The following is a 14,258-nucleotide window of genomic DNA, read 5'->3' as shown; positions in this document are numbered from 1 at the left end:
TACAATGGGTGTACAAAACATTAAGAACACCTTCCTAATATTGAGTTGTGCCAATCCATGTCTCAATTGACACTAGGTTTAAAAACCCTTCTTTAACCAGTCTTCTCCCCTTCATCTAAACTGATTGAAGTGGATTTAACAAGTGACATCAATAAGGGATCATAGCTTTAACCTGGTCAGTGTCATAATGTTTTGTACATTCAGTATATCTACAGTACCAGTCAAGTTTGGACACACTCATTCCAGTTTTTTTTTCTTACTATTTTCTACATTGTAGAATAGTGAAGACCTCAAAACTATGAATTAACACATGGAATCATGTAGTAACCAAATCAGTTTTGTTGTGACAAGGTAGGGGTTCTATACAGAAGATAGCCCTATTTGGTAAAATAACAAGTTAGTCCATTACTTTAAGACATGAACGTCAGTCAATCCGGAAAATGTCAAGAGCTTTGAACGTTTCTTTAATTGCGGTCGCAAGAACCATCAAGCTATATGATGAAACTGGCTCTCATGAGGACCGCCACAGGAAAGGAAGACCCACAGTTACCTCTGCTGCAGAGGAGAAGTTCATTAGTTAACTGCACCTCAGATTGCATCCCAAAATAAATGGTTCAGAGTTCAAGTAACAGACACATCTCAACATTAACTGTTCAGAGGAGACTGCGTGAATCAGGACTTCATGGTTGAATTGCTGCAAAGAAACCACTACTAAAGGACACCAATAAGAAGAAGAGACTTGCTTGGGCAAAGAAACACGAGCAATGGACATTACACTGGTGGAAATCTGTCCTTTGGTCTGAGGAGTCCAAATTTGAGATTTTTGGTTCCAACCACCATGTCTTTGTGAAATGCAGAGTAGGTGAACAGATGATCTCGTGTGGTTCCCACCGTGAAGCATGGAGGAGGTATGATGGTGCTTTGCTGGTGACACTCAGTGATTTATTTAGAATTCAAGGCACACTTAACCAGCATAACTACCACAGAATTCTGCAGCAATACGCCATCCTATCTGGTTTGCGCTTAGTGGGACTATCATTTGTTCTTCAACAATGACCCATCACGCCGTGTAAGTGCTATTTGACCAAGAAGGAGAGTGATGGAGTGCTGCATCAGATGACCTGGCCTCCACAATCACCCGACCTCAACCCAATTGGGATGAGTTGGACCGCAGAGTGAAGGAAAAGCAGCCAGCAAGTGCTCAACTCATTCAAGACTTGGAAAAGCATTCCTCATGAAGCTGGTTGAGAGAATGCCAAGAGTGTGTAAAGCTGTCATCAAGGCAAAGGGTGGCTACTTTGAAGAATGTAAAATATATTTTGATTTGTTTAACACTTTTTTGGTTACTACATGATTCCATGTGTGTTATTTCATAGTTTTGATGTCTTCACTATTATTCTACAATGTAGAAAATAGTAAAAGTAAAGAAAAAACCTTGAATGAGTAGGTGTGTCCAAACAGTTGACTGGTACTAACACACACACGAGAGAAAGAAGAGAGTAAAACAAGGAAGTTAACCTGTGTGATCCGTGGGATGAACATTTGTGTGAAACTGGGAGATGCTGTGATGGGAGTGAAGTCGGGAAAATGAAAACAAATCCACCATAAGGAATACAAATATCTAAGACTAACCGTATCCAAGCACACACACAGTACCTGTGGGAGTCGACACTTCCTCCTGAGGGGTCTCTTCAGACGGAGCAAACGGACTCTCCATTTCTACGTCTATCACCATGGGCGACAGCATCTCCTCTGCAACAGCTGGCTCCCGTGGTGACAGGCTACACCTCACTGCAGGTTGGAGGTAGCGCTCAAAGTCCAACCCCGGAAGACCCTTGTGTATTTTGAGAAGAAAACCCAGATGAACTCTTGCCAGTAATTTAGTAATACATTAAGATGAGACATCTTCTTTAACAAAACACTTACCTCTGTGATGGAAGTGTCTGGAGCCCCGGTCCCTGGTACGTCGGCATCAGCTGGGAAGCTGAGGGAGACCTGGACAGCAGGAGGAGAGGGGCACCAAGCAGGGGGAGGAGAGGGGAGATTGGCAGGCCTCAGTAAATCTTGGCCTGGCTGGGGTGGGGGAGAGGGTGAAGCTGAAGGCAGGGCTCCTGACTGGATAGGACTCTGCTCCATGGTAGTGGGGCAGTGAGGGTGAGAGGGGAAGTCTTGAGGAGATGGGGAGACTTGGGGAGACTGGGAGCCATGATGAGATGGGTAGGCTGGTATCGTAGGCCTCTAAAGCCTCTTTTCTGTCCTGGAGCTCTAATTGGATGGGCTCTTCTGTGGCCAACACCGATTGGCTGAAGGCTTCTCGATGCTGTTCGTCATTGGTCAGCTGTTGTGTGTTGGATGGTGATTCACAGCTCTCGGAGTGCTCCTCAGGGCAAACAGTGGGCTCTGAAACAACCTCAGATTGGTCACAAGCTACATCTTCCTGCATGCTCTCGGGCTCTGGTTGGTCAGGAGTGACATTCTGCACAGAGGCTAGCTCTGGTTGGTTGCTGGGGCCTTCCTCTGACTGGGTGTCCAGAGCTTCTTTGACTGTTGAGATGCAGAGAGAGACTCTGGTGGGGCTACTTTGGGTGGGGGCCGGGGTGTAGAACTGAGGATCAGGGTGAGGGGTACGGAGTGGGGTGGCATTAAACAGGTAGGCAGGGGTGAGGGTGGAGCAGGCAGGGGTGATGGTGGAACAGGCAGGGGTGAGGGTGGAGCAGGCAGTGGTGAGGGTGGAGCAGGCAGTGGTGAGGGTGGAGCAGGTAGTGGTATGGGGGAGAGGGGAGGCGTGTGCAGCTGCAGCAGTGTTGGAGTGGCGGGTTCTGCCGGGGGTGGAGAACTTGGTGACTGAACAGGGAGATGCCTGAGGCATGGCAGATACATGGGTGGATCTCCTCACAGAGCCTGGAAAGACACAGACCATACAGCAATCAGTCCATGCCCAACTAACGAGCTCTATACAGCTTTACCAGGTACCTCAAACACTGACAGAGGGAGAGGTCAGGGGTCTTCCAGGTTCGAGCAAACCCGCCATCTTTTCGGTCTGCCATTCTACGCATCTTCATCTGCCTCCATATCTGTAGTGTCTTAGCTCGTATTACTTATTTATATAATAAGAAAGACTGAATACAAGAAATTGAACTGGAGCTTCACATTTACTAAAACGAGTTAGTACCAGCATAACATAGAACACTGTGCATGACCAAGGGTGCTCCATTCTTAAAGGGGACATCAGTAATTAACAGAACATAACAATATCTCTGAGCATCACAGCAGTTGAGGGGAAGCTTGGGTGAAGAACGGTGGAGGTACGAGTCTCACCTGTGAGTTTGGCAGGACTCTCCACCTGGAAGAAGCCTCCCTGGAACATCACCACCGATGGTTCTGGGGCCTGGGTCTCCGCCTGGGGGTCCTCGGGAGCTGGAGCAGGGTCGTCCACAGCACTGCCTGGCCCTGCGGCCTGCGCTGCCTTTGCAGCCTGCTGCTTGGCCTTTATTGCAGCCTTGATGGCAACCAGACGAGACTTGGCGACAGCACCACTGGCAGGCTTAGCCACCAGAGCAGAGGGCAGCTTCTTGACCACCTTCCTCTGTCGTGGTGGGGATTTGCTTTCCTCCTGCCAACCTTTAGACTCTGCCTCCTTCAGAGCACCAAACTTCTTGTTCACGTCCTCTACCTGAAAGAGGAAGAGTCAAACAAGTGGAGAGAGAGAAGAGGGGTTGCCCTTTTTAGAAAGCTTGAATCCACATTTTCAACCTTTCAGGATGCTGTACCAATCTAGGTGGTAATTCTTCCTAGAGGTAGCTAGTATTGTTTAGCTGTAGTGTTAACAGACAGGCACAAACAGAGTTTAACCACCAGTGTCTGACTGTTTGTTCATCTAATTCTACACACACAGTAGACCATGTCCTCATTAACACACATGGTAGGAGACCTTGTCCTCCTAGTCACTAACCCACCTGGTAGTACACCATGTCCCAGAAGCCTTGCAGGTCAGTGCAGGTGGTGATCTTCTCTCCTCTGCCCAGCTCACAGTCATCCACCAGGCCAGAGAACTGACCAAACCTCTCCTTCATCAGCAGCCTGGCCCACCGCCGTACGCATACGGTCACACACTTCACAGGGATGGAGGTCAACACAGTTAGGAAAGGTATTGAGAGAGAAGGATACATTGAGGAAATGTGGTGTGATGTATTTTTTGCTTATAGAAATCAGAATCCACAGCATATAATGGATAAAACACATGAGTCACTCACTCTCTTCAGGGACAAAGGCATCATCCACCCTGGGCTCCCACTGCTGACAAAATTCTGTCAGCCTCTCTGTCTCACTGACTACCACTAACCTGACAGACACACGGACAGACATTCACATGACACACCAATACTAGTCTGAGTCAGGAACATAGCTGATGACTTGGTTTCACATATTAACCCTCACCTGAAGTAGGGCACATCATGCTCTGGTTCCTTGGGACTCGGAAGACACCGAGGGGCAAGAGTAGGAGAAGGGCGAGGTGGGGAGTGAACAGGGGACTTGGCAGGAGAGAGGGCACTGAGCTCCATTTTGGGCACCAGGTTATCAGATGGCCAGAGTGGAACAGGGTGTAGAACTGAGACACTGGAGAGGATGAAAAAAGTTTAATACATACAAAGATAAAAAATGACAGCCTGTCATATTTTAATAAGTAGTAACGGTATATCAACCAGTTTTTCATTCTCTGAAGAAATGAATCTGACTAAACCTAGTAAATATGAATTTATTGAAAGGGAATAGAGAGAGTTAATATTGTAACGACCCTGGGTTTATAAGTCGTTACAATATGTTAGAGGGATATAGACTGATCAGAAAAGAGTGAAGAAATATTAAAATTTCAGTAATTTCGCAGACGCTCTTACGCAGCGCAACTTACAGAAGCAATTAGGGCACATGGACAGATTTTACACCTAGTCAGCACGGGGGTTCCAACCATCAACCTTTCGGTTACTGGCCCAACACTCTTAACCGCTAGGCTACCTGCTGCCCTAAAAAGGATTTCCTCGAATCCTCAAACCCCATTGGAAGAGAAAATCTGAGGTAAATGCTTCCTCCAATGCCATTCGAGAAGGTGCAGAGAGAGGATAAAGGTCAAGAGAAGAGAGGATAAAGGTCCATAGAGAAGACAAAGGACCATAGATGTGAGGAGTCACACACAAAGTTACCTGGGTTTGAAAAAGGAGTCTGCAGAGCGGGGAGTGAGAGGGTTGGGGTTGAAGGAGGACAGGCTGGCTGGGGCCTGGAACACAAAGCCCTGGGGGGCGAATGAGGAAAAGTTGGAGGCTGAAGGGGGGATACAGTCGGCCTGGGCTGAGACAGGTTCTGGAGCTGGATGAACAAGGTCTTCTACCATCTTCTCATCCTCCTGCTCCTCTGCACTAGGGGGTGTGGGGCTGGCAGCCCTAGGCTCCTCTAATGGCTTGTCCACTTTCACAGCAGCCTGCTTATTGCTCATAGCTTTTCCTAAAGAGAATGCCAAATCATTATTTTTGAATGCAGAAATAACATGTCGAAAAGCACACAAAATGTTGTTAAAGAATGGTGCATAACAAGGTTGGGAAGTCAGCTGCCAATGCTTACCCCTGGTGTTCCTCCCTCTGCCAACAGGTGGTGCTGCAGACTGCTTGGCATTTGATCTGGTCTTGGGAGCTGCAGCAGGTTTGTCCTTTGCCACAGGGGCCACAGAGACCCGAGGCCTATTAGCTGTCCTTGTGGATGGGGCTCTGACTACTGGTTCAACTGCAGGAAAGTGGAAAAATAACAGTCATGAGTTACAAGTCAAGGATATGTTTATCAGGGTCAAATAATTGGCAAAACAAAAGGCGTGGAGAGTAACATAAAGAATAGCTGTGTGTAGTACAGTTGACAGATTGTTGTCATGGTTAGGAGTGTTACCTATTGCAATCCTGGTCCTTCTGGCTGACCTGACCACAGCTGGTTCAACTAAGCCAGAACCAGGTAGAGGTCAAGGGTCAGCAAGTGTTGAATCAAGCAAACAATTTAAAGATGATAAAGGCTGGACTAATTGTTTTAGAGGTAAAGTGGGGGTAAAGAAACACCAACCTTTTCTTGAAACAGGGAGAGTGTCAATAGGCTGTGTTACCAAGGTCAATGGAACAGAGAAAAAAACTGCATATTGTAAATTATATGGTTATTCAAAAAAGCAGCTATTGTAGTTCTTGACTAAATAATGTGACAGAAAATCTTATATAAAGACATGTGCAGAACAAATGTAGACTTGGCAGGAAAAAAGTCACCTTGGGGGCCTGGTGGAGCGAGTCACTCTGGTGGATTGGGGCTGGACCACTGGCGTTGTTGCCTGGTTGGGGGGAACGGCCAAGTTATGGCCATGTAACAACCACTAAGAACACCAGTTCTTCTATTCTTATATGCTAATGAATTTTGGGCACATCCGAAGTTGAACCTCCGGTGATGAGTCAATTACATCTTCATCAAATCAATGATTGAACAGTGACTCCCAAGGAGTCTGTGCCCTCTCACCCTGGCTTTGATTGTGGCAACTGGGGCCTGCGGCAGAGGGACCAGGGGCTGGGCCTCTGGCCGGTACAGCCCAACCTTGAACACCCCCTTCTTCTCCCTTGCCCTCTTCTCTTTCTCCTTCACAAGCTCCTTCTTCTCTTTGTAGCGGGCAAGCTTTTTCATTCGCTCCTCCACTGCAGCGTCTGAGAAAAAAGAAGGAGGGAGTTGGAGAGAAAATAGATCAGTGTGGGATTACATAATGTTAGTGGGAGTGGAGGATGAAGAGGCATGAGGGTGAAGTTGGCTCAGGCTCATTTTTTAGACATACTCCACAGTTTCAGAAAATAAAATATTGTAACATTACCTAGAGCAGTGGTTCCCAAACTGTGGGGAGCACACCCCTTGGGTCAGTAGGGGGGTGCGGGGGTCCCCACAAAATAATAAATATATATAAATAAATAAAGATATATATATAGTGCAGTTATAAAGCATTTGCACCCTTTCTAATTTTCTCTACTTTTGAATCTTTTTTTATACTGAATTATCAGATCTTCAACCAAAACCTAATATCAGATAAAGGGATCCTGAGTGAACAAATAACAATACATAATTGTGCCCGTGTGAAAAGTAATTGCCCCCCTTACACTCAATAACTGGTTGTGACTCCAACCAAACACTTCCTGTAGTTGTTGATCAGTCTCTCACGTCTCTTCTCTGATACAGAGCAGAATTAATGGTTCCTTCTATTAACGCAAGTCGTCCAGGTCCTGAGGCAGCAAACCATCCCCTACCACCATCATGCTTGACGGTTGATCTAAGGTTCTTACTGTGGAATGCAGTGTTTGGTTTTCGCCAGACATAATGGGACCCATGTCATCCACAATGTTATACTTTTGACTCATCTGTCCATAGAACATTCTTCCAAGAGTCTTTATCATCCAGGTGCTTTTTGGCAAACTTGAGTCAACTTTTTGGATGAGATGGTTCCCATTATGCCTGGTGAAAACCAAACATGCCGATGGGTCCCATTACCTGCCCGGTAAAGTTGAAACCGGGCTTCATCAGTGAAGAGCACACTTCTCCTGCGTGCCAGCGGCCATCGAAGGTGCACATTTCCCCATTGAAGTTGATTATGACGCCAAACTGCAGTCAGGTCAAGACCTTGGTGAGGACGACGAGCACGGAGATGAGCTTCCCTGAGACGATTTTTGACAGTTTGAGCAAAAAGTCTTAGATTGAAACTGTGGGTTTGCACATCAGCAGTAAGGGTTGTTAGTATCGATACAGCAGATAAAGAAGCCAGATGTAGAGGTCTTGGCTTGGTACACGTGGTTTGCGGTTGTTGGACGTACTGCCAAATTCTCTAAAATGACATTTGAGGCGGCTTATTGTAGAGAAATTAACATTAAATTATCTGGCAACAGCTCTGGTGGACATTCATACAGTCAGCATGCCAATTGCACGTTCCCTCAAAACTTGAGACATCTGTAGCATTGTTTTGTGTGACAAAACTGCACATTTGTGACCTTTTATTGTCCCCAGCACAAGGTGCACCTGTGTAATAAACCTTTAATTAACTAGGCAAGTCAGTTAAGAACAAATTCTTATTTACAATGACGGCCATTAATTCTGCTCTGTATCAGAGAAGAGACGTGAGAGACTGATCAACAACCACAGCAAGTGTATGGTTGGAGTCATTGTCGCTAAAGGTGGCACAATTACTTTTTCACATAGGGGTAATGACAATGCTGTTTAATCAGCTTCTTGATATGCCACACCTGTCAGGTGGACGAATTATCTTGGCAAAGGAAAAATGCTCACTAACAGGGATGTAAACAAATTTGTACACAACATTTTACAGAAATAAGCTTTTTGTGGGTATGGAAGGTTTCTGGGATATATTATTTTAGCTCATAAAACATGGGACCAACACTTTACATGTGTTTATATTTTTGTTCAATCATTGTATGTATGTTTTCAGTACCAGTCAAAAGTTTGGACAGACAAACCCCCTCATTCAAGGGTTTTCTTATTTAAAAAATATATATTTTCTACATTGTAGAATAATAGTGAAGACATAAAAACTTTCAAATAACACATATGGAATCATGTAGTAACCAAAAGTGTTAAATCAAAATATTTTTTATATTTGAGATTCTTCAAAGTAGCCATCCTTTGCCTTGATGAAAGCTTTGCACACTCTTGGCATTCTCTCAACCAGCTTCAAGAGGAATGCTTGTCCAACAGTCTTGAAGGAGTTCCCACATATGCTGAGCACTTGTTGGCTGCTTTTCCTTCACTCTGCGGTCCAACTCATCCCACACCATCTCAATTGGGTTGAGGTCGGGTGATTGTGGAGGCCAGGTCATCTAATGCAGCACCATCACTCCTTCTTGGTCAAATAGCCCTTACACAGCCTGGAGGTGTGTTGGGCCATTGTCCTGTTGAAAAACAAATGATAGTCCCACTAAGCACAAACAAGATGGGATGGCGTATCGCTGCAGAATGCTGTGGTAGACATGCTGGTTAAGTGTGCCTTGAATTCTAAATAAATCACTGACCGTGTCACAAGCAAAGCATCCCCACACCATCACACCTCCATGCTTCACAGTGGGAACCACACAAGGAGTTCATCCGTTCACCTACTCTGCAGCTCACAAAGACTCAACTGGTTGGAACCAAAAATCTCAAATTTGAACTTATCAGACCAAAGGACAGATTTCCACCAGTCTAATGTCCATTGCTCGTGTTTCTTGGCCCAAGAAAGTCTCTTCTTATTGGTGTCCTTTAGTAGTGGTTTCTTTGCGGCAATTCAACCATGAAGTCCTGATTCACAGTCTCCTCTGATCAGTTGATGTTGAGATGTGTCTGTTACTTGAACTCTGAACCATTTATTTTGGGATGCAATCTGAGGTGCAGTTAACTAATGAACTTCTCCTCTGCAGCAGAGGTAACTGTGGGTCTTCCTTTCCTGTGGCGGTCCTCATGAGAGCCAATTTCATCATAGCGCTTGATGGTTTTTGCGACTGCACTTGAAGAAACATTTAAAGTTCTTGAAATTTTCCGGATTGACTGACCTTCATGTCTTAAAGTAATGATGGACTGTCAGTTCTTTCTGCTTATTTTAGCTGTTCTTGCCGTAATGTTTTTTTTTACCAAATAGTGGTTTCTTGTTTACCCCCCTATCTTGTCACAACACAACTCATTGGCTCAAACGCATTGAGGAAAGAAATTCCACACATTAACTTCAGGCACACCTGTTAATTGAAACGTATTCCAGGTGACTACCTCATGAAGCTGGTTGAGAGAATGCAAAGCTATCGTCAAGGCAAAGGGTGGCTACTTTGAAGAATCTCATATTTAGATCTTTTTTTTTTTGACACTTTTTTGGTTACTACATCATCCATGTGTTATTTCAAAGATATTTATTCACTATTGTTCTACAATGTAGAACATATAAAATAAAGAAAGCCTTGAATGAGGGGGTGTCTGTCCAAACTTGATTGGCACATATATATTTATTAAGGAACTCAGTCCAGCTTTAAAATGATTATTCAAATTGGTAATAGTAGAATGCACAAGGTGCAACTTTAAATGTAGGCAGTGTATCATCAGTTTCTCTTGTCGTGCCAGTCCAGTCATTGCAGACCTTAAAGAGCTATTTATAACTTTTCAGAAATGTCGAGATCAACTAGCCCATGTCAGCTAATGTTTTTAGCTAGTTTTTTTAGCCTCAGATTGATGTAATGTTTGAGTCACTGAAATATCACATGAGACATGGCAAAATAAACCCTGCAACATTTTCTCTCCAACAACAAGACGGGTGTGAAAAGTGTGTGTCATGTACAGTGCTTGTGCCCATAGAAATATACGTGCTGCGTGCATGGGGGGGGGCGCGCTGGGTGTTCAAATGCTGGAAGGGGGGGCCTGAATGAAAAAAGTTTGGGAACCCCTGACCTACTGAATACTGTAAATAAATGAACCACGAATGCACAACAGAACCACCACAAAAACAACTCACTTTTCACTTGTTTTGCATTCGGTACATTTTCCTGGACTACTGACACATTTTCAGCAACCGACATGTCCAGTTGAGAACATTCCAACTCCGGGAGATTGTCAATGTGTCTGCGGCTGTTCAGGGCCTTGTCTCGGTTCTCCTTCTGGGACTGCGACCGTCTCCGAAACATCTTCACCCGCAGCATGTCCACACTGGTGTCACGCCGACGCAGGTGGCCGAAACGAGCTTCCATGGAGTCCATGATCCTGTGACAAATATAAATACAATGCTTGGAACAACTAGCTACTTACACGTTTTATAGACAAATACATTGATTATCTTGTGACTGTATACTGTAGCTATCTAGCCAAATAACGTTAGGCGCAGTCAATGTTAGCCACTGTATTTAGTATTAACGTTAATGAGAAACATTTACCAACATAGTATTTCATCATTGTGCATTCTTACCTGTTGGAAAAAGGAGTTGTTAGTGGTGATTTCAAAGTTATAGCTGTCCAGCTAGCACCCTTTTTGGACGTGGGTAGTCAGATAAACGACTTCCAAGTTCGTTAACTCAAAATAACAACATGGCGGGGCAGTTTTGAACATTCTAAATTCTGCTAGGCAATGCCAATTGGCTGAGTGGCTGATTTCTGGTCGGGAGCGTCGCGCTGATAGGCTAATGATTTCGAACATGTTCTGAGATACTTTGACGTGTGTGTTTGTGGGCAAAACAACTGTAAGTACCTGGGGGGGTAATCGATGTACAACAAGCCTAGAAGGCAATGGCGTCATCATTGAACCAAAGTTTGAACTCCCTCCCCTCTATTTTTTTCTCTCTCTGTGTGGGTGCATAGGCGCTTGAGCAATCTAGCAAAACAGAGCAGCTGCACCCCCACTTTCGAAATATCGGTGTAAACGTATTGTAATGAAACAGCAGGGAGCAGGTCTCGAACCCTCGACCTTCTAGCCCGAGGTCCGGCGCGCTATCGACTGTGCCGCAAAAACATGCTCAACCAACGGCGGTGTCGATTTCCGCGCTTATAAATCCAGGGTCATTACACTATGTTTTAGCACCCCTACTTTCAAAGTCAGGCACCCATTTGTGTGTGTGTGCGCCTGTGTCCCTGGCATTATTCTCATTTAATGAAGACCTATTGAACATAAAGGTTATTCTATGTCCTGTCCTATGGAATGTAACTGTTTCCCACTCTCATCATCTCTCCAATTTTATCGTTTCAAATTTCACCTTGTGTGTACTTTCAACACACCACAAAAGGGCGGTCACAGTGTTGTCAGCAGCACAACCATGAGGCAGACAGACAGACAGTGTCTCCCAGGTGGAAAATACTTAATGTATCTGAGCTAGGGGGCTTTAACAGCAGAAGTTGCACCAGGGTCAGATCATCCTACCCGCAATCACAGCCTCAACCTGTGGGGCATTGAAAAAATATTTGACCCTGTATCAGTTAGGGACCTACTTGTGGCAAGATCTTGGCCGGACAGAGTAGAGTGAAGTTGCCCACAGATGCTGATCTTGGGTCAATTTAGCAATTTCCTCACCAATGGTGGAGGTTAATATAAACGCAACATGCAAAAATTTAACAGATTTTACTGAGTTACAGTTCATATAAGGAAATCAGTCAATTGAAATAAATGAGGCCCTAATATATGGCTTTCACATGACTAGGAATACAGATATGCATCTGTTGGTCACAGATACCTTAATAAAGGTAGGGGAATGGGTCAGAAAACCAGTCAGTATCTGGTATGACCATCATTTTCTTCATGCAGCACAACACATCTCCTTTGCATAGAGTTGATCAGACTGTTAATTTTGGCCTGTGGAATGTTATCCCACATGCTGTCGTACATGTCGATCCAGAGCATTCCAAACATGCTCAATTGTTGACATGTCTGGTGAGTGCAAGCCATGGAAGAACTGGGACATTTTCAGCTTCCAGGAATTGTGTACAGATCCTTGCGACATGAGGTGATTTCGGCGGATGAATGGCATGACAATGGGACTCAGGATCTCGTCATGGTATCTCAGTACATTCAAATTGCCATCGATAAAATGCAATTGTTTTCCGTGGTCCGTAGCTTATGCCTGCCCATACCATAACCCCACCGCCACCATGGGGCACTCTGTTCACAATGTTGACATCAGCAATCCGCTTGCCCACATGACACCACACTGTCTGCCATCTGCCCGGTACAGTTGAAACCGGGATTCATCTGTGAAGAGCACGCTTCTCCAGCGTGCCAGTGACCAGCGAAGGTGAGTATTTGCCCACTGAAGTCGATTACGACGCCAAACTGCAGTAAGGTCATGACTCTGGTGAGGACAACGAGCACGCAGATAAGCTTCCCTGAGACATTTCTGACAGTTTGTGCAGAAATTCTTTGGTTGTGCAAATCCACATTTTCATCAGCTGTCCGGGTGGCTGATCTCAGATGATCCCGTAGGTGAAGAAGCTGGATGTGGAGGTCCTGGGTTGGCATTACACTTGGTCTGCGGTTGCGAGGCCTGTTGGAAGTACTGCCAAATTCTCTAAAACGACATTGGAGGCGGCTTATGGTAGAGAAATTAACATTCAATGAACAATTGCACGCTCCCTTAAAACACAATACATCTGTGGCATTATGTTGTGTGACAAAACTGCACATTTTAGAGTTTCCTTTTATTGTCCCCAGCACAAGGTGCACCTGTATAATGATCATGCTGTTTAATCAACTTCTTGATATGCCACACCTGTCAGGTGGATGAATTATCTTGGCAAAGGAGAAATTGTCACTAACATTGATGTAAACAAATTTGTGCACAACATTTGAAAGAAATAAGCTTTTTGTGCGTATGGAACATTTCTGGAATCTTTTATTTCAGCTCATGAAACATGGGACCAACACTTTACATGTTGTGTTTATATTTTTGTTCAGTATAGATCTGTACCAATGGGAAACTTCCCCCCAGAGCAGTCTGAACCATTGGTTATAATGTGGCTTTATCAGTCCCTACTGGGTCAATATAGGAAAGTACAAAAAGTTCAGAAGCAGCTGATCAATGTTTGTTGTTATGGTTACCCAGCTAACAATTCTAGGGAGAGCGAGAACATTTTTGTAATGTTATCCGTAATGTTCCCCTAACTTATGAGTGTCCAGTTTTCCATTAGTTGGGGGAACACTATGTTCGCAAAAAAACTTCTGAGAACCTTTTTAGCATGTTTTGGCGTTACAGTTAGGAGAGCATTCCCTTGTCAAACAGAACATATATTTTTAGGCTGTAGTTGAAATGGGCTACGTGGGAGGAAAATTAATTCTTAATTTTTTTATGTTGGGGTTGTATTTTACAATCCACATTACTTTAGACATTATACAAGATAATGAACAGAACCCATAGAAGAAAATAACAGCATGTCTGTGCATGTCGGTTTTAAACTATTTTAATGATAATAATGTCATGGTGTGTCCTTAACAACAACAAGTAGAACAATGATGTCAACTGTAAGAAACAGCTGGCAGGAACTTCAACAAGAAAACAATTACAAATTCTGAACAATTCTGATCATTTTACTCTTAATTACAAGAATGAAAATTACATGATGTGAAAAGCTTCTTTATTTCATTTTTTACTATACATACGGTAAGAGATCAATGGAACACCGATGGCCATGCAACCATAGGCACCCATTCAGAAAAGCTGATACAAAAAAGTGGATATTTGTCAAATCCTTCATAATGTACA

At 44.3% G+C, this 14,258-nt stretch overlaps 1 protein-coding gene across 1 annotated transcript; it reads right to left on the bottom strand.

The window, feature by feature from the left end:
- Positions 1 to 1,384: 1,384 nt before the first annotated feature.
- On the bottom strand, positions 1,385 to 11,177 carry LOC120046014 (disks large-associated protein 5-like). Its single transcript, XM_038990926.1, is given in 15 exon segments — positions 1,385 to 1,562; positions 1,657 to 1,866; positions 1,978 to 2,901; positions 3,319 to 3,673; positions 3,957 to 4,083; positions 4,085 to 4,112; positions 4,254 to 4,342; positions 4,438 to 4,617; positions 5,199 to 5,496; positions 5,614 to 5,772; positions 6,097 to 6,158; positions 6,291 to 6,352; positions 6,535 to 6,716; positions 10,535 to 10,779; positions 10,982 to 11,177. Coding segments are annotated over 14 exon segments (3,081 nt in total). The 5' UTR covers positions 10,776 to 10,779; positions 10,982 to 11,177; the 3' UTR covers positions 1,385 to 1,398.
- Positions 11,178 to 14,258: the final 3,081 nt, after the last annotated feature.

The sequence above is a fragment of the Salvelinus namaycush genome, chromosome 4 (genome assembly GCF_016432855.1).
Source record: "Salvelinus namaycush isolate Seneca chromosome 4, SaNama_1.0, whole genome shotgun sequence".
NCBI lineage: Eukaryota > Metazoa > Chordata > Actinopteri > Salmoniformes > Salmonidae > Salvelinus > Salvelinus namaycush.
The sequence above is the reverse complement of the archived record's forward strand: the minus strand, read 5'-3'. Positions and strand labels throughout refer to the sequence as shown.